This window comes from Antechinus flavipes, chromosome 2, assembly GCF_016432865.1.
Source record: "Antechinus flavipes isolate AdamAnt ecotype Samford, QLD, Australia chromosome 2, AdamAnt_v2, whole genome shotgun sequence".
Taxonomy (NCBI): Eukaryota; Metazoa; Chordata; class Mammalia; order Dasyuromorphia; family Dasyuridae; genus Antechinus; species Antechinus flavipes.
In genome coordinates, this window is record NC_067399.1 from 86,952,730 (window position 1) to 86,980,200 (window position 27,471).

Consider the following 27,471-nt stretch of genomic DNA (forward strand, 5'->3'; position numbering starts at 1 on the left):
AAGTTAGCCCTTCAGCCATTAATAGTGAGTTTATCACAACCAACATAAGGGAAAATTAGCCTATTTTATATAGCAGATAACACTTACTATCTCCCATACCTTGTTGGCAAAATAGTAAAGGTCATCTAGAGTAGTAGTTAAGTGTCAAACTCAAATAGAAATGGGCCACTGAACCATACATAAATATCTCTTCAGGCTTCATGTTGACTTAGAAAACTATGACAACATTATTTATCTTTTATTGTACTTTTATTTATTTTGTTAAATATTTCTCAATTACATTTTAATTTGAGATACCCACCCAGGAGTAATGGAAGAACTAGTAGCTTCTATTCTAGAAGACCTTATGCAGCTTTATTAGCTTTAGAGCCATTACTAGACAGTATCAATCTCAGGAATATAAGAAAGAAGCCTGTCGTAAGCAGCACTGGAAAAGAAGCTTGGTCAAGTAAAAGAAAAAAAAACAGAAATGACACCAATATAATGTATCTCTAAACAGAAACTAAACATAGAGAATGAAGGTCAGAAATCTTAGGCCTTGCCTTCCTCCCCTCCCCCCCCTCAAAAGGGCTGATTTCTGGATCTTAATGATCTGGTCCATGTTTTGGTAATTCCAAATTTTTTCAATTCACTGTTTGTCTCTTAATTGAAAAATGACAGAATGAGGATCGACACCAGAAATGTCTGGGTCATAATACAGGTGGAGATATTTCTGGTACAGCTACCATTCTTCATTACAGAGTACATCTCTAATAAAGAAGCTATGAGTTTATTACCCTCTCAGATTATCACCATCCCTTCCTAATTTGATGGCCCACCAGTCAGTATATAAGCACACATTCCTGCTCCCAGTTTTGTCCCCAGATGCATGGAGAAAAGAGTTGGGAGGACTGAAAAGTAACCAAATCTCTGCCTTTTTATATACCTCTACTGTAGAACTGCCAGCTTCCATGGGAGGTAGATCTTCATCTAGAAACAACTCAGGATTATCACCAAGTCAGCTAAACATACTTTTCAGTTTCACCTCCCATCAGAGACATTGGTAAAATTCCTTTACAGATTCTGATACTAAAAGAGGGAATCTTTGGTTGATTCTATACTCTCCAGTGTAATGTTCTCTTCTTTTTTATATAATATGATCGTTCTCTGTGGGAGCAGGTTTCTTAGGGAGGTTTTCTGGAGGCAGCCTTAGTTTCGGTTTGATCAATAATCACTTAAAATGCAGCCACGTGTTAAAGTAGTTCTTTATTGTTTCTTCCAAAATAGCCCACTTAGCTTTCTTTGTATCTGAGAGCTCTTGTTGCTAGCTTCAACCTTTCTCTGAATCCTGATTCTGCCCTACTGCAGATTAGCTGCTCAATCTCCTGACTGAACTCTCACTCTGTCAGTCTTCAGAAGTGACTTCTTCTGAACTGATTATCCTCCACTCTGAATCTTTTCAATGGACTTTGCTGACTGAGCTCAGCTGTTTTTATGCTCTTTCAAAGGTTGACTCCTCTGAGAGTAGGATTATGGGAGGTGTGAACTCACAAAGTTACAAAGTTAACTTTGTGTATCTCCCATACTTGGTGAACACGTGTGAGCTAATGTGTGAACTCTCAAAGATGCAAACCCAAGCACACAAGCATTGCTTCCATCAATTCCATTGAGTTATCATCTTATTTCAAGTTCTGGCCCATAACACTCCAGACCCAGACTAGTTCCTGGCCACGAACCCAGGAAAGATGAAGATTTTATCCCAAAAATCCATCTGGGCTCTGTCACACACTAGCCTTTCAATTCTCAGTTAAGCCCATGGGGAAGATTATGATAGAATCTATATCCCTTAAGGTAATCCCCCATATATGGATTAATTACTATTGGAGTTCAATTTGCACGTTTCCTTTGTCTTGGAGCCATTGGTAAATCAAACAAAATGGTATTCTTCAGGAGTCCAGCCCATCTAGATGAAGGCTTTTGGACTAGTAGAGGAGGCAAGTTGTCAGAGCTGGAACTGGAAGCATCAGTACTTCTGACATAGTTAGAAACCTGTTCTCAAGAGGCTCTGACACCTAAAAGAAACGAGGTAAGAAAGTTCTTGAAGCTGCCTTTTCCATTTAATAATATAAAAGGCCTCTTTAATCCCACCCATTTTGCTAAAGAAACCATCTTGTATCACCCATTTCGTAATAAACTTAGAAAAAGGACAATATTATGATTATTGCACATATCTATTCAATAGCAAAAATGGGCCCAGCAGTGGTCAAGAAAGTACTTTTCAAAAGTGCTAAAGAAAGTTGCCTCATCAGAGATTATAGCTTTAGAAACCTAATAATAGTGTTTGATTTGACCCAGGTGCCTGTCAAAGTCTCCATTTAGCCTGGTCTTTATGGACAGAGATCTCCAAAAACATAAGTAGTTTCTCCAGGCCCCTCCCCTCAATTAGAATTGATCAAATACGAAATAAATTACTTCATGAAACATGAAGTATCTCACGTGAGAGAAAAACTGCCTGGCAAAGAGATTAGAGATTTTTTTAAGTCACATTGGGCTACCTGAAAGCCCTGACTTTAAAAAAAAAAAATTTACCTATCCATGCCCCATTTTGTACTTATGAAGTAGGTTTTTGTTGTTTTGTTTTGTTTTGTTTTGGCATCAAAAATACAAGAATTTCTATTTAGTCCCCGTTGAATTTCATCTTCTTAGATTTAGTCTAATGCTCTTATCTTTCAAGATCCTTTTCAGATACTACTAACTGTTCTTTGTGATGTGGTATCATCAAGTTTGATGTGCTATATCATCACCTAAATCCTAAATAAAATGTAAACAGGACAGGGCCAGCCACTGTTTTTCTCAGTCCAGCCTTCCAGCCAAGGCCAAGTCCATCTGATTGTATTAGCATTCTCTTTCTTTCTCTTTCTTTCTCTCTTTCTTTCTCTCTCTCTTTCTCTCTCTCTCTCTCTCTCTCTCTCTCTCTCTCTCTCTCTCTCTCTCTCTCTCTCTCTCTCTCTCTCTCTCTCTCTCTCTCTCTCTCTCTCTCTCTCTCTCTCTCTCTCTCTCCCCCTTCCCGCCCTCCTCCACAGAAATAGTATGAAAAGTCTTGCTAAAGAGTAGGATACTATGCCCATTCCATTTCCCTCATCCCCTAATTTGAGTAATCCTGTCAAAAGGAGAAATAACCTATTTGTCATGACCTGTTCTTGAAAGACCCATGGGAATTGTGTAATCACCATTCCTTTTCTAGATGTTGGTCACCCATCTCTTTAATGATACCCTGAAAATTTCCCTAAGAATCAGTCAAGCTCACTGACTTATCATTGGTATTCTATTCTTGTCCCAATTTTTAAAACTGGGATATTTGTCTTGTGGGCACTTCTTTCATTTTCCGTGATCTTTCGAATATCATAGACAATGGCTCAGCAATGACATTTGCTAGTTCTTTCAGTTCCTTAAGACTATGGCTCTTCTTGGATTAGGTGACTTGAATTTATCAATGGCATGTAGGTGATCCTTTACTAACTCTTTATGGTTTTTGAGTAACAGCTCTCATGGAAGTTTTTTTTTTTTTTTCTGTTATTTACAATTTACAAGTCATTATTCTTTGCAGAGAAAACAGAAAAAGAATTAAATTCATTCATTCTGTTGTCAGTTATCATTTTCTTATTTGTCCCAATCACAGTAATTCCTCCCTTTTGTATACTCCACTGACTGTTATTTTTAGGATTGAGTGCTAACTCTATTCTTTGGCATTTAAAACCCTTCACAAGTTGACCAAGCTTACCTGTCCAATCTTATTACTTCTCTTCACATATTCTGTTTGAAGTTTTAGTCCAACTTGCCTTACTACTAGTTTCTCAAAATTGAGATACTATTTCCCTTCTATGTCAATTTTATATATGTATGCGAAATAAAAGTTGGAGAGAGCAGCATAGCACAGTGGATAAAGAGCTGTATTTGGAGCCAGAAAGACTTTTGTGTTCCAGTTGTTTGTGTTTTGTTTCCTAATATAAACTGTGACATTACAGGTGAGGTGAATTTAAGAATTAAGCAAAGTTGTAAGTTTCATTCTTTCTTCCTGAGTTGTGAAGCTCCAGTGGCAGGACAGAAAGTCAAGATGACTAGCGAAGGCCCAGGATGCAGTGGATGACCTTGGTACCTCAGCTGCCTTCATGGCCATTGAAACACTGATCTCCTTCCCTAATTCCACTTGGGGGGAAAGTATTCAAATGCTTGGATAGACATCCCCCAAATCAACAATCAAAACAATTAATTTCGTTCAACCTGGTTTAACTAGTCTGCTGAGACAGTTTACTGGGGTGTAGCTATACATTCATGCTACAGTTTCTTAAAGCCCCAGGGATCAGAGTTGGGCGAAGGTGAACACCAAAGAGGCCCTGAAAAGAACTCAAAAGCCCTTGTACAATAGAGACTAAGTCCTCTCTAAACACCCATAGCCTCTGGGATAGAGACTGAGTGTGTTCCATATCACAGGGATTGGGGTTGCAGCATTATTGTTGGAAAATCTGTATAAAAAAATTTGGCCTTCCCTTCATACCAGAGAAGTCTGAATTTTTTCTTTTATGGGGTGTTTATATTACCTTATTCTAAAATTTGGGTTAAGTATTTGATCATATTTTAACTTGTGTATATTTGTGGTATATTTATGTGTATATTGTGTATTATGTGTATAAACTATGCATATTTGTGGTATTAAAAGAAAGTGTGTTGATATTATGTAATACTATACATATAGTTTCTGCATTTCTGAGTTTCTTAATATTGTTTGTGTTGTCTGTTAGCCTTAGTGTATTATCTGGCTTCTGCAAAACTCCCCAAAATTACATTCTCTGTTTCTCTGTGTCTCTCTTTGTCCCCCTTACCCTCTTTTCCCTCCTGCTCTTTTGGGCAAGGCAATAAGCTTTAAGTAACATGGCCAGGATCACATAGCTAGTATCAAGTGTCAGAGGTCAAATTTGAATTTAGGTTCTCCTGACCCCAGGACTGTTGCTCTGTTCACCTAGCTATCTCCACACACACACACACATCTATTTAATTTCTTGTGCTAAATCATGATATATCCGAATGATGATATGAAAGGTATAACTGTATTTACATGTATACCAAATGTATAAATGTACTTTTATATTTTCATGTTGTCTCTCCCTATAGAATTTTTGAAGACATGGTCTTTATTAACTTTGTAAAAATTCTAATTTTTTTTTCTATCCCTTTGATGACCGTGTTTAGCACCCAGAGTATATTAAAATCAGCCAAAATCAGAATAAGGGAAAATCCTTGATCTTTATTCTTTGCGGAGGTGAAGGGGAATGGTGATAGGAAGTGAGATCAATTGCTACAGGAACCCACCAGATCCTCTGCTATCTCCTATACACATACCCCATTTGCACAGAGTGGGCAGAGCCATTCTTTCCCCAAGCATATATTGGACAATAGAGTATTGTCCAATTGTTAATTAGTCTCAAGTGCTAAGAGGGACCTCAGTGCAAGGAGAGCTTCAGCCCATTACATTCTCCAGAAAAAATTAGAACAGTGTCCTTGAAACAAATGCATACTCAAGGAATATTGACCATATGCAAAAAATATCTTTTATTCTTATTTTAGCTTGTCATTTCTTTGTTAGGAGGTGGGATAACAGTTTTCATCATCCATTCTTTGGTATCGTGGTTGATCAGAGTTCTTTAGTTTTTCAAAATTATTGATTTTTATGATATTATAGGGCAGAAATTTTAAAATTTTTATCCCTAGCACCCAGTATATCAGAGAAACGTAAATGTTTGTTGATTGGCATCTTCTTTCTAAACATCAGCCTTCTTTTTATTCCCACTTCCACACTGCTAGTTTAGTTCCTCATCACTTTGCTTTGTGGTTATTGTGATACTCTCATAGAATCATGTCTCTGATCCCAGTCCATTTTTCATACTGATGCCAACTGGTCAATGTGGAATAATTGGGAGAATTTGAATTTCAGGAAAACAAGTTCAAATGCCACCTCTCACATTTACTTAAATATGGTCACTTTACAGTGACCATAAATCAGTCATTTAATCTCTCCAGACCTCAGTTTCTACAGCTATAACATGGTGACAATAACTAATAGTGCTTATGTCACTGGGTTGTGGCGAGACTCAAACTATTTTAACAAACTCTGAATGATTAATAATAATTTCTCTCTTACATTTAAGCTTTATAGAAGTTTAAAGGAATGCATTAAATTTCTTGTTACTTCTGACACAATGCAATTGTTAGGCATTATCATATAAGTTTCTAGGCCATTGTACATATGACCACATTATTATTCCCTTTAAATACAGATTAGCTAAAGTATAGGCAGAATAGCTTTACAGGCTTGAGAGTAAGAAACAGATCTCCGCCCCGCCCCCCCCCCTTCCGCTATTTCCCCACCCCCATTTTCTTTTTCTTTTTCTTTTTTTTTTTTTTTTAATTTTTATTTAATAATTACTTTATATTGACAGAATCCATGCCAGGGTAATTTTTTTTTTTTTTTTACAACATTATCCTTTGCACTTGTTTCTGTTCCAGTTTTTTTCCCCTCCCTCCCTTCACCCCCTCCCCTAGATGGCAAGCAGTCCTTTATATGTTGGATATGTTGCAGTATATCCTAGATACAATATATGTTTGCAGAACCGAACAGTTATCTTGTTGCATAGGGAGAATTGGATTCAGAAGGTATAAATAACCCGGGAAGAAAAATAAAAATGCAGATAGTTCACATTCGTTTCCCAGTGTTCTTTCTTTGGGTGTAGCTGCTTTTGTCCGTCATTTATCAATTGAAACTCAGTTAGGTCTCTTTGTCAAAGAAATCCACTTCCATCAAAATATGTCCTCATACAATATCGTTGTCGAAGTGTATAATGATCTCCTGGTTCTGCTCATTTCACTTAGCATCAGTTCATGTAAGTCTCGCCAGTCCTCTCTGTATCCCACCCCCATTTTCTAACTGACATAGACTAATACTCAGAAAGCTCTGCCACTGGCAGCCCCACTTAATAATCTGTAGTCCTTGAGAAAGTCATAACTTGGGCAGCTAGATGGCACAGGGAATAGAGCAGCAGCCTTGTAAGTCAGGAGCCACCTGAGTTTAAATATGGCCTCAGATACTTAATACTTCCTAGCTGTGTGACCCTGGGCAAGTCACTTAACCCCAATTGCCTTAGGGGAAGAAAACTGTATTTGAACATAGCATTAATTAAATTAAATTCCTTTCTTCCCTGATTAATAGATTTTCCAAAAAATGGAAGAGGTATGTGTATATGTGATTTGTATTGGGAACACTGAGGGTAGGTGGTCATGCAAACAGAGTTTGTGTTATATTGGGCTTTCTGGACATTGACCTTGGGTTCAAAAGAGCAATATAAATATGTTTTTAGTTCATGCAGAATAGAAAAAGACAAAGCAACCCACAAATAATTTCACAGTATATTTTCAAGCTGAGAAAATAATTTACAGTGATCAAAGATTCTCTGGAAAGCTTACTATCTTATAAGATACCACATTTTCTGAAAACAATTTCTATCCTATCTATCTAGAGATGAAGCAGAAATAAAATATGTATAGCTATACTGTGTGTTATTTAGTAATCATCCTATGAAAACTTTGGTCAGGACAATTTATTGTTATATTAAAATGTTTCATTTTCAAATTATGAAATAAACTTCAACTGGAACAAATTGAGTAGTCAATCTATGAAAGAATAAATTCCTACTAGTTTTCATATTTTTAAAAATTAATTTACCTACTATGTTTTTCTATTTAGATTTAATCTTATGGAAATTATTTTGAAGATTTTTTTTTCCCCTTATTGTTTTAATAGATGATAGTATCTCTGCTACAAGTACTTCTGATGTCCAAGATCGTCTCTCTGCCCTTGAGTTGCGAGTTCAGCAGCAAGAAGATGAAATCACAGTTCTGAAGGCAGCTTTAGCTGATGTGTTAAGGCGTCTTACAATCTCTGAAGATAATGTGGTATCTGTGAAAAAAACGGCCTCAAGTAAAGGTAATTAAGTAGTAGGAATATTTCCTTTGAAATAGGTTATTCTTTTTTGATACTGTTTCTATTAGAATTCTATGTGTAAAACATATTACTGCTTAAGTTTGTTATCAATAAAAATTTATTTGGAGGTTTTGTTGTTCCTTCTAATTTTTAATTTATTTTAGGTTTTATATATTGAGGGTTAGATAAGCACACTGAACTTTATTGCCAATTCAAAATTTGTGATAGTAGGTGCTTGAATGAGTTTATGACAAAGTTGTTCTAAATGATTTAGTCAGAAAAGATTAGTGGTAACCTACATAGAAGAAGCAGATATTCCAAGCCCTTTCATAAGCTTGTGTATGTATGTACCGTCTTCAAAAGGAAGCATAGATATATCATTACAGGCATGTCTGACTAGGAAAAGATGTTGTTTTAACCTCAACAATGAGAGAAATGGGCAAATAGTTTTTCTGAGGTTGTAGTTTTAGAGCTGGAAAGAACTTCTAGTCATCTATTCCAATTTATTATTTTTACAAGATGAAAAAACTAAAGCCTAGAGAGGTTCAGTGATTTGTCCTGGCGGGGAGAATTGAAATTGGAGCCTGAGTCATAAGCACAAAATTCAGCATTCCTCCCACCATTAAAAGCTGTCTTTCTAACATATTTTCTCCTGTTAATAATGGGAGATTTTTCTATTTCTATTTCAAATGAGACATTTGAAAGGAGACAGCTTTTATCAAAATCAGGAAGAAAAAAAAACTTTTTTTCCTTTTTAGACATGCGCACATACAAACACATGGCATTCAGTTAATTTTTATTCTTTATTCTGAACTACGCATATGCCTCTTTCACTAGAAAACTTATCATCTCAGGGAATCCTTCAGTTTCTGCCTCCTAAAAGAAGCACTAAAAAATGGAACAAAAAAACTCCTCCCACAATCTTCATGTCCAGAGACCTCAGATGCCCAGCTAACCCTTCATTTCCCATCATTTACACTCTTATGTTCCACTTTACCATATTATAAACTCAATATATAGTAATAGACAAGAGACTGTCTTTTTTGGTATTTTTTGGTTTTTCTTATTAAAATAAAATGGACATTTCTGTATATATAATAGTAATACAGAAAAAGAGGATTGTAAATGAAATTGCCATTCTTACATATAGCTTTTCATGAGCCTCTGAAACAGCTATACCAATTGTAAAAAGCAGATGACAAAAGAACTAATGCAAGGCATCTCAAGATTCATTTTTCATCAGCTACACACCCTACCCTACCTCCTTCACTAGAAAACTTACCATCTCCCCACCTCTTTCACTAGAAAACTTATCATCTCAGGGAATCCTTCAGTTTCTGCCTCCTAAAAGAAGCACTAAAAAATGGAGCAAAAAAACTCCTCCCACAATCTTCATGTCCAGAGACCTCAGATGCCCAGCTAACCCTTCATTTCCCATCATTTACACTCTTATGTTCCACTTCACCAGATTATAAACTCAATATATAGTAATAGACAAGAGACTGTCTTTTTTGGTATTTTTTGGTTTTTCTTATTTGTGTCCTCAGCACTTATTAGTACAGTGCCTGACACATAATAGATGCTTGATAAATGTTACTGTACTGTAAAGAGATGTCTTCAAATAGATAAATTTGTACATTTGGATTTTTTTTAATTTGCATATTTGATTATTTTGAGATTGGATCTCACTATCTTTCCCAAGCATTAGAAATGCAGTAGTCATTCAGAGGCTCAATCCTATACTGATCAGCATGGAAGATTTAATTTGCTCTTTTTTTTTTTTTCCATTTTGGGCCAGTTTACTCCTCCTTAGGCAGCCCTCTGCTTCTTAAGGCTTGTCATATTTATGCCGGACTTAATGTGAGCACCTGATTAACTTTAGCCCTATTGGAACTTATAACTCCTAACTCAAATTATCTACCACAACTGCAGTGCTGGTACTATAGACATGCACCACCATTCCCTACTATATTTAAAAAGTTAAACAAGAATCAACACTTAAGAAAATTACAGAAGCAAGTAAGAATCTCTTTCCTGCACAGTTCGAATTGCTTCCTAATTGGTCTCCATACCTCTAGTCTCTCTTTCTCTTTTGACAATTCCTTGCACAGTTTTAAAATAAACATCCATTAAAGTATAGATGTGACTAAGTCAGTCCAAAATTTATACTGCCTATCTCTTTATTGCTATTGAGATAAAATACTAATCATTTTATCTTCAGATAAATGTTTCAGGATCTCCATCATTTGGCTGCCATCTACCTTTCTAGACTTATTTCACACTGTTTTTTATGAATTCTGTTCTAGCAAAACTGGATTGCTGGCTATTCACTGAAATCAATATTGCTTTTCCTGCTTTCATGTATTTCTAAAAGGCTTCCCTCAGAACTGCAGTGTGTTATCTCATTTGTCTGACATCTGGACAGTATAATTGCTAAAGCATTGGGCTTAAAGTCAGGAAGACTTGGGCTCAAATTTAAACTTGAACACTTAAAAGCTTTGACTTTGAGCAGATTGCTTGACCTCTTTCTGCCTTAGTTTCCTCAAAACCATAAAGTGGGGGAAATAATAGAATCTACCTCCCAGAGTTGTTTTGAGGATAGGTGTATTAATATTTATAATGTGCGTGGTTCCTATCACACAACAAACACTTAATAAATGCTTATTTCCCTCCTTCTCGCTCCCTTTCCCTTAATTTTCATTCATTCATTCCCATAGCATTTGTTAATCTACTTAACAAAGGAACAAAGGAAAACATGAAATAGTCTACCATCAAGGATCTCATATCCTACTGGAAGAAAACTATATATAATATGTACACACACACACACACACACACACACACACACACACACAACACACACACAGTAAATAATTTCCAAAGATGAAGGAAGAATGCTTTTTTTAGAGATGGGAGATAGCCTGGGTAAATCAGAAGTGGGAAATGGCATGTCTTGTATGAGGATAGCAAGTAGAAAACTGTGTCTGGAAGGTAGGAAGAGAATCTTCAGTAAACCCGGAAAGATAGGCTGGAATTAGAGAGAAAATACTTAAAAAGAAGACCGAATTGTTTTTCTTGGAGGCAAGTGCAAGCCCCAAAAGCTTTTGAGTTGAAATTCAAAATTTGGTTAGTCTTGTGTTTTGGGAATATCAGTTTGGTGGCCATATGATAGATGGGTTGTGGAAAGAAGTGAGACTTAAAGAAGGCAGACTGCTTGTGAGATTATAACAATCATCTAGAAAAGCAGCCCTTGTATTAACCAGGATCCTTTGACTTTCAAGTAGTCTTTGAGGTCAAAATTATTTTCATGTTTTCATTTATAATAAGGTAAAGTTAGCTGAGCACCCAAACTGGTGCTAGCTTGAACTTGACTTGGGAAAGCCAATACTCTTTTTTTCAGTATGAACATTTATAATTTGGAAATTGATGTGGAACCCCCCACCTTAGAAACTAAACTCTACAGATTAGGATTTGATTTATTTATCAATTGTCTAGACTTAAGAAAATGATAGAAAAAGATGTTAATAGTGTAGATAAAACATAAAAGAGTATGTGTTTCTTCTTCCGTCCACCCCCCCAAAAAAGAGCCTGTTGTTAAACATTTCCCAGTACACCAGTAGATATAACCTACAGAATTTGAGATCCTTAAGAATTTTTAAGAATATAACAGGGTCTTAAAATCAAATTAGAAAATTGCTGGTGTGGGAAATAAACAATATCTGCTTGAATTAGAGTGATGGCTGTATTAGTGGAGAAGAGGAGCAGACATAATTTTGGTGATAATTGACATCCACTAATCAAGGCTCAGGTGAAAGGCTGAGCCCTCTATTCCTCCTCCTAGTTAACTTGTATTTTATTTATTAGATGTTTTCACCAAAATGTAAGCAGTACAAGAACTTGTCTTATTTTTTGTTCTTTCACCTTTAATGCCTGCATTAGTGTCTTGCCACATAATAGGCATTTAATATTTTTTAAAATGTTAAATATCAAATTGGCAGTTATCATCTGTAGGAAAAACTAACATTTTAAAAATTAATATTTTGAAAGCTTTCTTTTACTCCAATTCATGTAACATGATATTATGTGAGGCTATTGGCCTGGTGTTGTTTGTGAATTCTTTCACAGACATTTAAGTCTTTCCGTTTACTTGAAACCAGTGTCTTGATCATTTTATCTTTAAAATGGATTAATAAAAGATTATTGAAATAAATTCAAAACTGTAATAAATTAAGGTAGATAATTCATTGTCTGGAGAAGAAGATGGATCATGTGTAAAGAGTAAAGCTAGAAAATATCCTTGGTGTCAAGAAAACTATGAGAAGGTCCCCAGTACATTGGGAAAACCCTTTGTGGCAGGTTAAGGAGAGAGTATACACAGAAGTCTCAATATGAAAAGCCACAGTTTAAGTGCCATCTACATCATCACAGGGAATATTCCAAATGAAATTATAGATTCATTGAAGTATGATACAGTGACGTTTTCCTTAGCTAGGAAAAACGTTAACCCTCTGAGATATCTTTATAGAATTGATAATGGAATTTCAAACAGAATTCTGTTAATGTTATCATTGGCAACCCTAGACTCCATTATCTTGGAAACGGTATATATATAGACTACTATAGAAAGCGACAAGAAAAAATTTTTAATGACTGTCGGGTTTTGGCATTTGTAAGTTTAAAAATAGATCAAGTATTGGGAATAATGATATTAGACAATATATTTGTGTTATAAATATTTGGAATAAGCCTTGTAAGGTTACTATTATCTGATTACATATTAAATTTTAATTATGAAATTTCACAAACTTTTTAAAATCAAGGAATTATTTGTTGATTTTTTTTTTTTTTTGGTCCAACTAAGAATAAGAAAAAAAAGCTTCTTTTGCTATGTTTTAATTTAATGTGAACAGTGTGAACTTTTGAATCCAGGTAAATTGTGATTTGTATTGTTATAATCCTCTCTTGTGGATAATTCACATTGTAGCAGTCATGCAAAGCAGTAGTATCATACTCAAATAGAAACTACATCTACAGGTCACCATAAATTCACATTGTCTACGTTTTGATATATTTTTATTTGGTTAAACATTTCCTGGTTAGTTTTAAATATGATTCTGGCACACTTGGGAGTTTATACCAAAGGAGTTTTTTAATGTTCTTTTCTTATGTAGTATTCTTATTTCTAAATTTCAGTGGCAGAACTTTTAAAATAGCCCTTTATTAATTTTGGTGTTAAGGCAGAAGCCAACCATTATGTCAGGCTTTTACTAGGTAGTTATTGTGTGCAACTTGATTTAACCTTAGATCTCTCTAAATGCATGTGATCAGCTATGTAATATTGAGAGTGAAAGGTAGTATAGTAGCATTATTCTGTTTATAAAAAAAATCAGAAACAATTACTTATTTTTCTTATGTTTTGTGTGTTATGTCTTTCAGTGTGCAGGAAACTTAAAAGCTAGATGACATAATGAATAGAGTGCTGGACCTGCAGTCAGGAAAACCTGAATTCAAATCCAGCTTCAGATATTTCCTAGTTTTTTGACCATAGGCAGGTCACATAACTTCCGTTTGCCTTGGTTTCTTCATCTGTAAAATAGAGGTGATAATAAAATAGCACCTACCTCCTAGGGTTGTTGTGAGGATCAAATGAGGAGATGATTGTAAAGGGCTTAGCATGGTGTCTTGATACCTAGTTATTGCTACATAAATATTAACTATTATTATTTTTTTTATTTGGGCTATGAGTTTCTCCTGAATATGCTAGACCACTTGACTGGGTGGTAATTAGTTTCCCTGGTAACTTTTTATTGTTAGCTGTATGATTTTTTAAAATTATCTTCTCCAATAGAAAAATGCTTCTTTTTGACAGAAGAAAAACATTGGTACCATATGCCCAAGCTACTAGGTGAAATTTTAGTCTGTGCCAAATAAAATTACCTGTATTGTGGAGAAAGGGGAAAGGGCTAAAGCAATTTTGGTTGTTGTTGACTACCAGGAAGACAGATTGTATCACAGCTGGTGCCTGGAAAATCCATTAGGACCCTTTGGGGGGAAGGGTGACCAAATGAATGTAATTTGAGAATCTTGTCCAAAGGCACTGTGTGTGAAGATAAACTACTAGTACAAAGTCATATAAACTTAGATGAATCAAACAGTTCTCCTGAAAGTGGAAGTCAAACATTTGAACCAGGAAATAGCCAACAAGCCAAAGATAGGAAGTATTACAAAGGACACTTGAGAAATGACAGCGCACACACCATGGTTAACCAGAAGTAAAAATTTGAGATTTGACATTGTTTTTCATTGATTAAATAAATATAAGATTACTGAATGAAGCAGATACGGATAGTATCACTTGGCTTTTACCACAACACTGCCATTTAGTGAAAGTTTTTGTTTGTTTTTTAAAGAGTGGGGGAGATTTAGGCCTGTTGGAATCCTCAGGGAAGGAACCAGTTGATTGGATAAAGATTGGGGATGGAAGGGTGTTGATTGAGGGAACAATCTGTTGGAGAAGATTAGAGGATATGGGATCAAGGGCACTCATAGAAGAACTAGCCTTAACAGGAAGGAAGGCTGTACTTCATTATCAGAGACCATAGGGGAAAAGAGGAAGCAGTAGGAGATGATGTCAAGAAATTTTGACATGAAGAGAAACAGAAACTTGGAGTGAATGGACTACATGTTTCTGTTGATTATAGTTTTTAAAAGTTGAGAAAAATGAATTAGTGATGAGATCATTACAGGAAAAAAAAAGCATGGTATAAATAAAAAGATAAAAATTTGCTAGTATAAGAGAGAAAAATACATTAGTGGGTCAGAAGTGGAAGGTGAGCGTGGCAAATTATAGTTTATTATCAGGAACAGTTATGTGTTACTAAATTTCCATTCCTATAAAAAGGGAAAAGATTTCAATGTAGAAAATGAGAGGAATAAGAGTACAATAATAGAACAAAGGAGAGGAAGAAGGACCACTGCACATTTCTGCATTTAAAAAAAACAAAAATCTGAGACTACCTAGTGGGAACAGATGGGTACTCAAAGGAGGAAGCAACTATACCTTCCTTCCAAGGAATGATAAAGTAGATCCATATATGTTCTCTACTGAAACATACAGAAAAATCAAAGAAAGAAGGGAAGAGTATTCATATTTGGTGATTCCTTCTTGAGAAGTACGGAGGCAGGTGATTATTAGTCTGACAGTATAGAGTTTTGTTGTGTGGTGTGTGCGTGTGTGTGTGTGTGCGCGTATGTGTGTGTGTGTACGTACATACTATAGGGTTTGAGAACCTCCCAATTTTTTATTCACCTAGTTAGAGATTATATTGACAGAATTATAAGGACAGAATGTCCTTATAAGGACATAGTGGATGATTCCTCACTTCTAATCACTGAAGACTTAGGAATTCAGAAGAGAAACATATTTGGAGTCTAAAGAGATGATGGGAAAGGATCAAATTTGATCTGAAAATGGCATTTGGATTTAACAGGCCTCGGCTTAAATTATAGGAGTAAAAGGTTCCTGTCTAGAGATACATACTTAACAGCTGGTAAATATATATTAGCCTTCTCTCTTAGGTAGCGAATGAAAGGGTCTTTAAACTAGTATGGAAGTGTTACTTGGAGGGAAAAGTTGGGGGGAAATGCCAAGATATATCCATCAAGCTAGATATAATAGAAAATTGCTGAAATGTAAGAAGACTGGCATTTGGATCACTTAAATATTCATAAGGTTCAAGATCCAAAAAAGGAAATAATAGTAAAGTCCTACCCCCCCCCCCCGTATGTCTATACATAAATGCATACTTTATAGGCAACAAATAAGATGAATTAGAGGTACTAAGACAGAGTGGCAGCAGATCTGATCAAGTATATATAAAATTTGGGGATGAGACCGGTGACTGAACTATGGATCTTTTTGGCCTATAGAATAGAGTTTGCTATTCTTTATTCATAAGTAACTGAGGTTGGGTAGCATTATATATAAAGAAGATAATAGTCACATGATAATATTTAGGAATTAGATGCGAGGAAAGCTGGTAGAGAAAAGAAACAAAAGTGGCTTTTGTCATTAGTATAGCAGATGACAATGGTTTCATCCTTCAAAAGATATAGTAATTAAGAGGAAATGTTTTCAGTTACATTCACCATCAAGAAAAGACTGGTTAATGATGAAGGTTGGAGAGAAATGAAAATTCTGTCTTCTGTTTTATGATAGAAAACAGGAAAACTGGGAATAACCTGACATATATTCTAGATTTGGGGAAAGTAGGTTTCAAGAGGGAGGTTAAATAACAGTATCATAGACTAAAATTCTCTCTGGCAAGTATTAAAACAGTCCTAATGCCAGGACTCTTGGTTTAGGTTTGATACTGGTAAAATTTGAGTCACTCACAAGTCATTGAACAGTTAACAAAAGGAAGTTTAATTTACCCTAATACAAAAATGTAATGACAGAACAGTGGCATTTAGCTTCTTTAACTGCAGTCCTCCTTTTCTCCATATGGAAAAGCATCTGTCATCAGAGGAAGATTTGTTTACTCACAGCATTTTCTTAAATCCACCAAGACTGAGGGGCCCCAACTGCCTTTGCCAGTACTTTTTATGCCTTTGTATGACCAAGAAAAACTGCATATGCAAAAGCTGGGGAATTGTTCCCTGGAGCAAAATTTTAATTTTGTTTAGGGAAAACATCCTTGGGTTTATGAAAGGGGGACCTAGACCTCCCCACATTGTAAGTGAGGGAAAGAAGTTACATTAGGGAAATTTTGTTAAGTATTAGTCCTATCACCAGAAAGAATGTCTAGTTGTCAAGAATAAATATGTTTCAGACAAAGAAATAATTCTGATGAGGAAGAAAAATAGGAGTTTTCTGAAAAGAACAATGTTGGTTATTGAATAACTTAGATTTTCAGAAAATTAGGTACAGAAGATAGAAATAAACAAGGTCAGGTAACAGGATACATATAAAAGTAGCATAGGGAAGTAAGAATCATGCTAGATATATTAGCATAGATCAAAAAGATCATGACAAGCTAGGACATTCAGCTAGATCCATATGATGCAGTTTAATTGATAGGAATCTAAAGTTTTATGTTTAGGTTTTTAAAATTCGATTGTAAGTAACAGTGAGATACCTATCTGAAGTAAATCTGGGAATTTGAGTGGATCATTTGCTCTTATTAAGTCAGTAGTGTGATTTGATATCTAAAGAAGCTTACTTCAATCTTAAACTGTATAGGACAAAAAGTTCTCTGTATTCTCATCTTATCTGGATTATTGCAAACAATTCTAGCATCACAGTTTAACAAGGGCATTGATAGATTAGAGAACATCCATAGAAGAATAGCCAGAATCAAATGAAAATTGATTTATGTAAGGAAGTATTAGTTCTAAGTATTAGAATTATTTAATAGTGGAATGGTCTGGCTTTTAATATTATATTAGATGGCCTTTTGTCAGATGTATTGAAATAAAAATTCATTCTCAAGTAGATGGTCTACAAGGTGTCTTCTAGTTCTGAAATTCTTGTAACAGCTATGTATAGGTGAACAAAGCAAAAATACTTGGAAAAATCTAAGCATGAAGATTGAGGTGGCAGAAATGGTGTTTCTGAAAGAGTAAAGGAGGAAGAAATAAAAAAGTCTTGCTAATGGTTTGGAAGTGAACTAAAAAAAAGAGGAATAGAACCAAAACTAACCCAAAATTAATTTAACTTTATACTGTTTTCTCCAGTACTTTAATTCTTTTCTTTTATAATATCTATATTATCTGATTTGTAGTTCATCTTTTGGGCCATTGATTTAAGTTGAAGTAAAGAAGAGTACTAGGTAGAAACTCATGTGGCATTCTGGTTTGAGTTGTTTTTTCCTAAGTTATCTAAATAGCAGTTTTGATTGGAACCAAATCACAGAATTTAAGGATTAGAAGGGATCTCAGGGGCCATCTAGTCCAGCCTATACCTGAAGAATTTCCATCACAACATACATGACAAACGGTCATGCATCTTCTGCTTGAAGATCTCTAGTGAAGAAAAAACTCAAAAGCTCCAAAGGAATCCTTTTTTTTTTTTTTTTTTTAAATAACATTTTATTGACAGAACCCATGCCAGGGTAATTTTTTACAACATTATCCCTTGCACTCACTTCTGTTTCGATTTTTTCCCCCTCCCTCCCTCCACTCCCTTCCCCAGATGGCAAGCAGTCCTATATATGTTAAAAGGTTACAGTATGTCCTAGATACAATATATATGTGCAGAACCGAACAGTTTTCTTGTTGCACAGGGAGAATTGGATTCAGAAGGTATAAATAACCCAGGAAGAAAAACAAAAATGCAAGCAGTTTATATTCATTTTCCCAGGTTCCCAGAACCCTTTCTTTGGATGTAGCTGCTTCTGTCTATCCTTGATCATTTGAAACTGAGTTAGATCTCTTTGTTGAAGAAATCCACTTCCATCAGAATACATCCAAAGGAATCCTTTTAACAAGCTTCATTTCCCTTATATCAAACCTAAATTTGTCTTTGAGGCTTTCCCCCTTAAAAAAAAAAAAAAAGGATGGAAATCCAATTCCTCAAATACTACAGTGTGGCTAGCTCTCCTCTTTCCCAGACTAAACATCCCAGTTTAAACAGTGAAATTTTAAAAATTTGGTATGTGCTACACATTAGAAGGAAATCTAAGGTGTATAAGTAATCTTTTATTTTTAATAACTCTCTTCCAATGGTTTGATATGATGTTTTCCTTAAATCTTTTTTAGGTCACCCAGGCATTCGGGAAGCCATTTCTATGTCCTGTATAAGTAATGGCAATGGTAGAAGCAGAAAAACAAACCATGGCAGCTCAATATCAATATCAAGAAAAGAAACCTTTTCATCTGCTGCCAAAAGGTATTTATCAAAAATGAGCTAACAGTATCACATTCTTCAGTATCACAGCTTTAAATAACAGGCTACTTTGGGAAATTAACAATGGCTTCCAAATGAAATATCCTTTTTTTTTTTTTTTTTTAAGCACTTGATTTTTGAATGTAGGAAGTTTTAAAGTTTTAAATTTTTGTAACTGTGCTGAATTAACAAAGAATAAGGAAGCATTTGATTCAAACTAAAAGAACCAAGCAATTTTATCCTTGTTTTCTTTTAAGGAAATTTGATTAGTTATCTGTTGTTAATGTATAATTTTAGTGATTTTTTTCCCCCCTTAATATATCAACTATAATATAATTACATTAATATTATTTTCCATAGGAATAAAATATTGGGCATCTTAATGAAATAGAAAAATATCAAAATTATTGGGTATTTGTCCAAGAGTGCAAAATAAATGTGTTTGGGAAGAAAATGATACTTTCAAAATATTCTGAAAACATAACTTTCTATAGTTTTGGACTTAGTCCACTGATTACTCTTATTATATATAATTGCTCTCATTTATTATTCTGGTAATATTGTTTACAGGGTTTTTTCTTATCTGTGTAATTTAGTGTATCATAACATCATCAAATAAACAGTATATCCTTCTACATCTGCTTACTTCAAAGCATATTGAAGAAGCTGAAGAAATAATAAATATTTTAGCTTTCTAGTGTTGGTGAATTTTGTTTCTTTGGAGACAAAATAGATTATCTTAATATCTTATGTTCGGTTTAGGTTCAGTTCCTTTGCCAAATAGGTGAGAACAGAGAAAATGCATCCAATATAATATTAGGAAGTATTGTATCTGAAAATTCTAACCTGTTTTAATAAGCCGGAAAACTTATAAAATGAAAGAATAAGGCTAAATTATTTAGTAAAGTAGAACTTAATGTTTTGTATTTAGTTTGCCTAACACCTATATTTGAAGAAAGAATTTGAAGTTTAATATAGTAAAAGTTTAATTAACCTAGTCCAACTGAAGTAGAATCTCTAACAAATCAAAATGTATTGATTATCACTTCTGAGTAAAAAAAAGACAGTAAGACAAGCTTTCATAGAAAAAAATTTTCTTATTCTCTTAAAAAACATTTCTAGGTTTTATTGAATCAATCCAAATTAAACCAATCTTTTATCATTTACATCTAAATTATAATAATCATTGCCATCCTTAATAGTGACACTGAGATTCCACAAGATGAATTGTTGTCCAAGAGAGATACAGTTGTGATCTTTCCTGTAGCATTTTAAGGCTTTAAAAAGATTTCTAATAAATCATAGATTTTAAATAAATTTTAAAATAAAATTTCCTTTTTTTCATTAACAACCTATTAACTGGAAAAGTCATTTAACTATAATAGGCCAATTTTAGGGTATCCTGACAAATAAAATTTTTCCTGTACTAATTTTGTGTCTGATCCTGAAGGTGATACAAGTCACTAGAGTTATTTAGGAGTGACCTAGTCAGACCAGGTATTTAAGAAAATCACTTTAGTGGCTGAATGGAGAAGGATGGACTGGAATAGGGAAGGACTTGAAGCAGGCAGACCCATCAGCAGGCAATTACAATAATCCAGATATAAAATGAAGAAGGTCTGCCCTAGTGGTTAAACTGAAGTACAGGTCTGACTATATCAGTCACTCTGATCAATAAATTCTAGTAGTTCCTTTTCACCTCCAGGGTCATATATAAACTCCTCTAAAGTTTTACTTTTAAAAGTCCTTCGAGCCCTTTTGATTTTCTTACATCATATTCTCCTTCTTACTCTGAGAAATAGGGCACTGGTCTTCTTGTTCCTTACACAAGACATTTCATCTCCAAATTCCAGGCATTTATACAACCATTTGCTCCATCCCTAGAATGTTTTCCATCCTCATCCCCAAATTTTATTGGTTTTCTTCAAGTCTCAGCTGAAGCCCCATCTCCTCAAAGAGCCTTTTCTAATCTTCCTTAATACTAGTACTTTTCCTCGTGACACTACCCCCCCAATTTATCTTGTATGTATATTTACTTTTAAATAATTGTACATTGTTTCTCCCATTAGATGATAAGCTCTTTGACAACAGAAAATGGTTTTTGCCTTTACCTCCAGCTCTTTAGCATGGTGCTTAATGCATAATAGGCTCTTAATAAATGCTAGTTGACTGATTTAATTGGCTATTGGCCTCTCAAAGGAATTGTTCTCCTCTTTAAGTATCCACATTAGTATCAGAGCAAATACCATTGGGAAATTCCATTATATATTTTCATTCCATGACAAGTAAGATGTTATTTTGAAAGGATCAGACTGAATCCATAGGATGAGCAGGCATATCACTCTCATTATATTATCTTTACCTCCCCAACTATCTTTCTTCCAAGGAAGACATCACCATCCTTCCAGTCAGCCAGATTCACCCCACCTATACGATCATTTGCCACAACTTGCAAATTTCAATCTCTTTGACATCTCTTATATTTGTGTTTGTCTCTACTCACATAGCCATCACTCTAGTTCAGGCCCTCTCACCTAGATTCTTGAAATTGTCTGCAATTAGGGCATCCTTGTCTCAAGCATTTTTTCCTTCTCAATCCATTGTCCACACAGATATCCGAATGATTTTTTTAAAACATAAATCTGGCCATGTCACTCTTAACTACTCAGTAAACTTCAATAGGATCTAATATTATTTTACCTTTAATATTCTTTTAATTTTCTGTGTTTGTGTAAGTTTTATAGTGTGCATAATAGTACATCACATAATTTATAAATATCCATATTTGTTAAGTTCATGCTCAATTTTTTTTTTTTTTTTTTTACTGATAGGAGTGAGCAATCAAAAGAATTTTGAAACCAAAAGCCAACACATAATCAGAAAAGGTTAAAAATCAATATAGAAGATGGGTTTAGTTTTGTCACACATTTTCAATGGGACTAAACATGAGTAAACTAGCAGAGGACTAATCTAAAATAAAAACGTATGTGAATTTTAAAGGTCTAAAAAATTGGTCCGAATGACAATGTAAGCATTAAATAGGTACCATAATGAAAATTAATAGTTGATATTTATAATATATCTCTGAACATTTTTATTGAGTTTCACATTTGATAGTTAAATCTTCCTGGTATCTTTTTGAGAAACTTAGAACAGATAATCCTGGGTACCCTAAAAGAAGACAGACTTGCAGCTTCTCTTTTCAGTCACTTTGTATAGACACTCTGTTTGCCCCATCCTTTCTTTGTGCATGTTCTGACAAGGGTCAGGAAGATGCACACTTAGTAGCCCACTAGGGTATCTGTGCACAGATAGCCTTTCTTTTCAAAGGTTTGTTAGGTATGACTTCTCAGAGAATGGTGAGTATAACTGTGTCTGTTAAAGTGTTTAAATTGCCTTTAGAAAAACATTATTGGGTAAAAATAATATGAATCATTATTTACATGTATGTTTTTGGGTTTTGTCTTGTATAATGTTCATATATTTTCTTTCACTTGTTAGTTAAATTATCTGCTCATTTATTTAAAACCTGTTGCATATTATACTTTATTTTACAGCAGTACAGAAAAAAAGAAAGAAAAACCACAAGGACAGAAAGAAAAAAAAGAGGATTCTCATTCTAACGATCAGAGTCCACATATTCGAGCATCACCTTCTCCCCAGCCCTCTTCACAGCCTCTCCAAACACACAGACAAACTCAAGAAAGCAAGAGCTCTCCTCCCACCAAAAGGTTTTCACTGACCTTAGTACAGAGATAGGGAATTGTTGTAATGATACCTAAATTCAGTGTCATGGGGAAAGATTGGCAGCCTACAGATTTCAAAGAAGAACTTGGCTTTTTCCTTTTTCTTGCTGTAACTTTTATTACCACAACAGTATTAGAATATAAAGAGATATGGATGCCCTTTTTTTTGATCTAAAAATGTTTACAGTTTCTTAGTATTTAATTTGGTAAGATAAAAAAAAAGTATAACATTCTCTAAAATCAAAGCCAGAATCTTCTTGCATTCAAATTGCATGACATGCCAATATTTGGCCATTTTAATATCATAGAAAATTATTATATAAAACCCTCACTATAATTTTGTATCATTACAACTCACAGGTGCCATTTTTAACAAATTCCCCTTGCACCTTAGTGTTCTGTTTGGGGAATGCTCTCTTAAGTTCTTGCTTGGTTGCTGAAGTTGATCCATTTCACTTGTTCTCTCTCATTCTTTTCTGAAGATTTGCTTGAGGGCTTCTTCATACAGACACATCTATAATAATTAACACGTGAGATAGTGGAAAAAGATCAGGAATTCAATCTGCATGCCAAGTGCATGGTGATGACTTCTTTGGAGTGTCATGCTGAGAATAATCATATAGGCAGGTGGGCACTTGGTTCAGTTTTATTGTTAAAAAGACAGATATTTTCAAAATTTGTATTTTTTTGAAAGAGATATTTAATTTTTATTAAATATAACTATACAGGTACTTTTATTTGAGTATAACTATGCATGAGTATAACTATACATAGGAAGGCTTAGTATGTAAAGTAATCCTTGAAACTGGCCAAGGTTTTAATTAGGTGACACTACAAACACTTCCAAAACATCCGATCTCCTTTTTTATTTGATTATTAAAATATGTCTTGCCTAAAACCACTGTTCTTATAGAAAATTTGGAAGAACACAACACTTCTTTCACTTGACTGATGCATGCTTACCTTTACTCAAATGCTCTACCTTTGTTTCACATAGATTCTTAAGCTATCTTGACAGTCTTTCGTTGTCTTGCTTAATCTCAAAGGAAGGACTTTCCTGGAGTATTATCCACAGAGATGATGGATAAACATTGTGATATACAAGAGAAGTTGCTTTTTAGAATCTCAGCAGTTTCCTGATTTGATATAACACTCTTTATCCCCAGACTCTTTTTCAGCTTTTAAAGGTCTCGTGGAAAAATACTTGCTTTTCTCTAATTATTTGAATGTGCTTTTGCAAAAAGTATTTAAGACTGGATGAGTTGCCTGCTATTAACAATGCAGTTGCAAATTTGTAGCCAAGATTATTTATTAAATGTCATTTCCAGGCCACTGGGAAGGGGGTTGGGGGGGGTGGCGGGTAGAGATGAATGTTTTTCAGTTATAACATACTATATAAAAAACAAATTGTTGTAACTTTTTTTGTTAAATTAACATGGTATAGTTTCCTACTTCATAACCCAGATGATAAATGTGCTGTATTGCTTGGTGTAGTGTTTTAAATTTTGGAAATTCACCTGCCATTCTTATTTATGAGTTGAAATAAAGCTATTTTAATAGAAAGCAGCTGTTTACCAATCTAGTAACTACTAAAAAACAGTTTTAATATATCCATAAAGTATTTGAAATATATGTAGATACATGTGGATGTGTGGATGTATGTGTTGTGTATATATGTATATGTATGTGCGCATGTGTATATGTGTGTGTATAATGTATGTGTGTATTGTGTATATGTGCATAGTGTGTGTATGTATATAATGTGTGTGTGTGTGTGTGTTATGTGTTATGTATATATGTGGTGGGTGGGGGTGTGGGGGGGGTGTGTGTGTGTATTGAGGAATTTCTGTAAAATGTTACCCTCTCTTATTAAAATTCTCACATGGGTAGTGGTTTCAAGAAACAAGTCAAGTATATTGGAGCCACTCATAGCATATTGGGTAGAAGTTTGGCCTTGAAGCAAAGAAGATCTGGGTTCTAATTTTTTCTCAGACACAAACTACCTCTGTAAACCTAAGCAAGTCATTTAAACTTTCAGAGCAGTACTCTGAGAATGCAAGTTGCAGAGAAGTAGCCATTCCACACGAGAAGTAGTAGTTTCCTCAGCTGGAAATTGTCCATGTCAGTGAAATCATAGCTCAAGTCCCCATCCTTATCAAATGTATGATTTTTCAACAAAAAGTTAACAGTCTCCTTAGAAAATCTCCAATATTGGCAAAAACATTTTGCACTTGCTTTGTTTAATTATACTCATCCAGTCATAACTTTCCAACTAATCCTTATTTCTATTTTCTGAATCAGCTTTAAGGAAATTTTTCCTCTCTTTTGTGCTCTGCTACTTAAACTATTATATCATTGCTCCCCGCACATTCATCCTGAAACAATTTTTAATTTTTTAAAGCATAAAACGACCGTCTGCAGCTGAAAAATCATTCAGTACGTGGGAGAATTCAGAAGATAGTCGTAACAAGTTATTGCGGGCAGCCTCAACATCAAAATTAATATCAAAAGTTATTAAAAATGCAGACAAGTAAGTATTATATTGTCCTTAAATTTTTCATTTTAAATGAAAATTTTTTTAAATGAATCCTCTGAAAGCTAATCAATTTTTGGCTTGTTGGAGTTTGTCATAAAGTTGAAGGGAAAGGATATATTTTTCCAACTAACTTGCCTCATTTTGTAGATGATGGCAAGTGATGCTAAGAGACATGAAAGGATCTGCCTCAGGTCACACAGTCAGTTTGTATTCTTTTTTTTTTTTTTTTTTTTTGCAATTTAAGAAAATAGTTAACACTTCCAAATCGATAGTTTTTACATATATATTTAAAATAGTTTTGAATCCTGCTAACAACTTTCCTCCATCTATTAATATTCAGTTTATATTCAGGCATATAAGTCAACATTACATTCAAGGATTATGGAGCTTATTTTGAGTGAGTAGGCAGGAGAGATGAAGAAGGAGCTGGTTTTAGTGTCAGGGATACCCAGACAAGTCACTTGGCCTCTCATTTTCCTTAGGCAGCCCATCAAGGTGATAAATAGCAGATCAAGATGCACAAGGGGATGGAATTTCTTTACCAGAAAACCCTAAGTCTAGTTCAGAAAAGCCCTCTGTTGTAAAAGAAAACTGTTCAGGATAGCTATGGGAATCAAGGATCAGCAGGCTTCTGTGGCCTTTCCAGGTGCTATATGAAAGGCTGATGGGGAAGGATGGAGAGGAATCGCACAGCGTGACAGTGGGTGGGTGGAAGAGAATATACAAGAGATTATGGATTCGTGAAAAATTGAAATATGCACATTCAGTATGTCATAAGCAGTATGAGAGCAACTAGTATATTTCAGTCCATATTTCTTATAGGTTTAAGTTGTTTTAAATTTTGTGAACTTGCTAATTCTTAAAAATTTTGCGGAGCTGAGGGAAGAGGTCAGCAATTCTGGGTGATGGTGAGGCCTCAAGGGAGCTGACCCAGACTTTAATCAATAGAATTTGTTGTAATCAATAGAAAACCTTACGTGTATGTTAGTAAATATTAAGTCAACTCAATATTAAAGTCTTTCATTTACTTAAAACTCTGTGATTATGTTTTCCAGATCAGTTATCATTTAAACTTTCTATGTGTTCAAACTTAATTGAGTAGGTGTTTATTTCTTCACTTATTGTATTACTAGTATTCCATGATGTTTATAAACAAATATGAAATTTTAATATGTTAGTAAATTAATTGTGTATTTTTATATTCATTTTTCAGGCATAAGGATGTTGTCATCAATCAAGGTAAATAAAAAGACTATAATATAGAGAGACTGATTTATCAATCAATCTATTGGTTTTTTAAGAATAAATTTGTTTGGACTTATTTGAAGAAAAATTTTGAAGTCATTTTTGGTATTTTGTGAAAAAAATTTTCAGAATCTGAATAATAGTCAATACCTTCTAAAAAAGAAAAATGTAAAGTATTATTTATTTAAATATTTGGATATATGTTATAATTGTCAGAAAGGGGAAAGTTTTTTGTTTTTTGTTTTTGTGAGTAGCTTAAAGAAATGTTATTTGTGTTTCATAACCAGCAAAAATGTCAACTCGTGAAAAAAACAGCCAAGGTAAGAATAAGCCATTATGCTAATTGCTTTCTAAATTAATTATTTTCTGAATCTTTTATTTGGCTTTTCATGTACCTGACCTCTTCTTCCTTGATAGTAGAAACAGTATTCTTAATGCATCATTTGAATTCATTTTAAAAATGACAATCTATTCCTATGAAATTTGAAAATTAGGACATTGGAGAAGAGTCACAGGGTACAGAAGATTTTGGCTTGAATTCTTTGTTCTTGGTGGGGAAAGAGGAGGGACCTAGAAAAGCCATTTAAAAGATTAATAGACTTCCTGTCTATCAGGACCTCATTTTTCTTTCTTGCCAGCTTTATGATAGATAACTACCAATTTCTTGAGAAGCAAGAACTGATGATATAAAGCAAAACACTTCTTTCTCTCTTTTTTTGTATTAACAAATTGCATATTCCGTGGCTATTGGTAATTTCTGGCTTGTTCTCACCAAAAAGATAGTAGACTGTTTATAAATTCTGGAATGTACAATGGTCATTCTTTTTGGTAGCTTAAGCAAATTGTGTACTTCAGGAACTATTTCTGCCTGAGTTACTTTGTAAATTTAATTAAAGCATGTAGGTCCAACTTGGAAGCATGTTGTATATGCACGCTCCAGCTTATTTCTGTGCATAATGTTTGTTTTTGTTTTCTTTGTTGTGTGCATAATTAGTATGTAATACATTAAAATATATATATGTTAAAGGTCATATCTTTTCTGTCTTTT

At 34.3% G+C, this 27,471-nt stretch overlaps 1 protein-coding gene across 3 annotated transcripts in view; it reads left to right on the forward strand.

Moving 5' to 3' along the window:
• EML4 (EMAP like 4) overlaps positions 1–27,471 on the forward strand; it is a 144,111-nt gene that overhangs the window by 54,621 nt on the left and 62,019 nt on the right. The window contains exons 2-7 of one of the 3 annotated variants that reach the window (XM_051975174.1): positions 7,832–8,014; positions 18,770–18,899; positions 22,457–22,627; positions 25,044–25,172; positions 26,392–26,417; positions 26,711–26,743. In XM_051975174.1, coding sequence (XP_051831134.1) covers positions 7,832–8,014; positions 18,770–18,899; positions 22,457–22,627; positions 25,044–25,172; positions 26,392–26,417; positions 26,711–26,743 — 672 coding nt within the window. Of the gene's footprint in view, positions 1–7,831; positions 8,015–18,769; positions 18,900–22,453; positions 22,628–25,043; positions 25,173–26,391; positions 26,418–26,710; positions 26,744–27,471 lie in introns of all 3 variants that reach the window. The other 2 variants (XM_051975173.1, XM_051975175.1) reach the window with 2 other exon arrangements.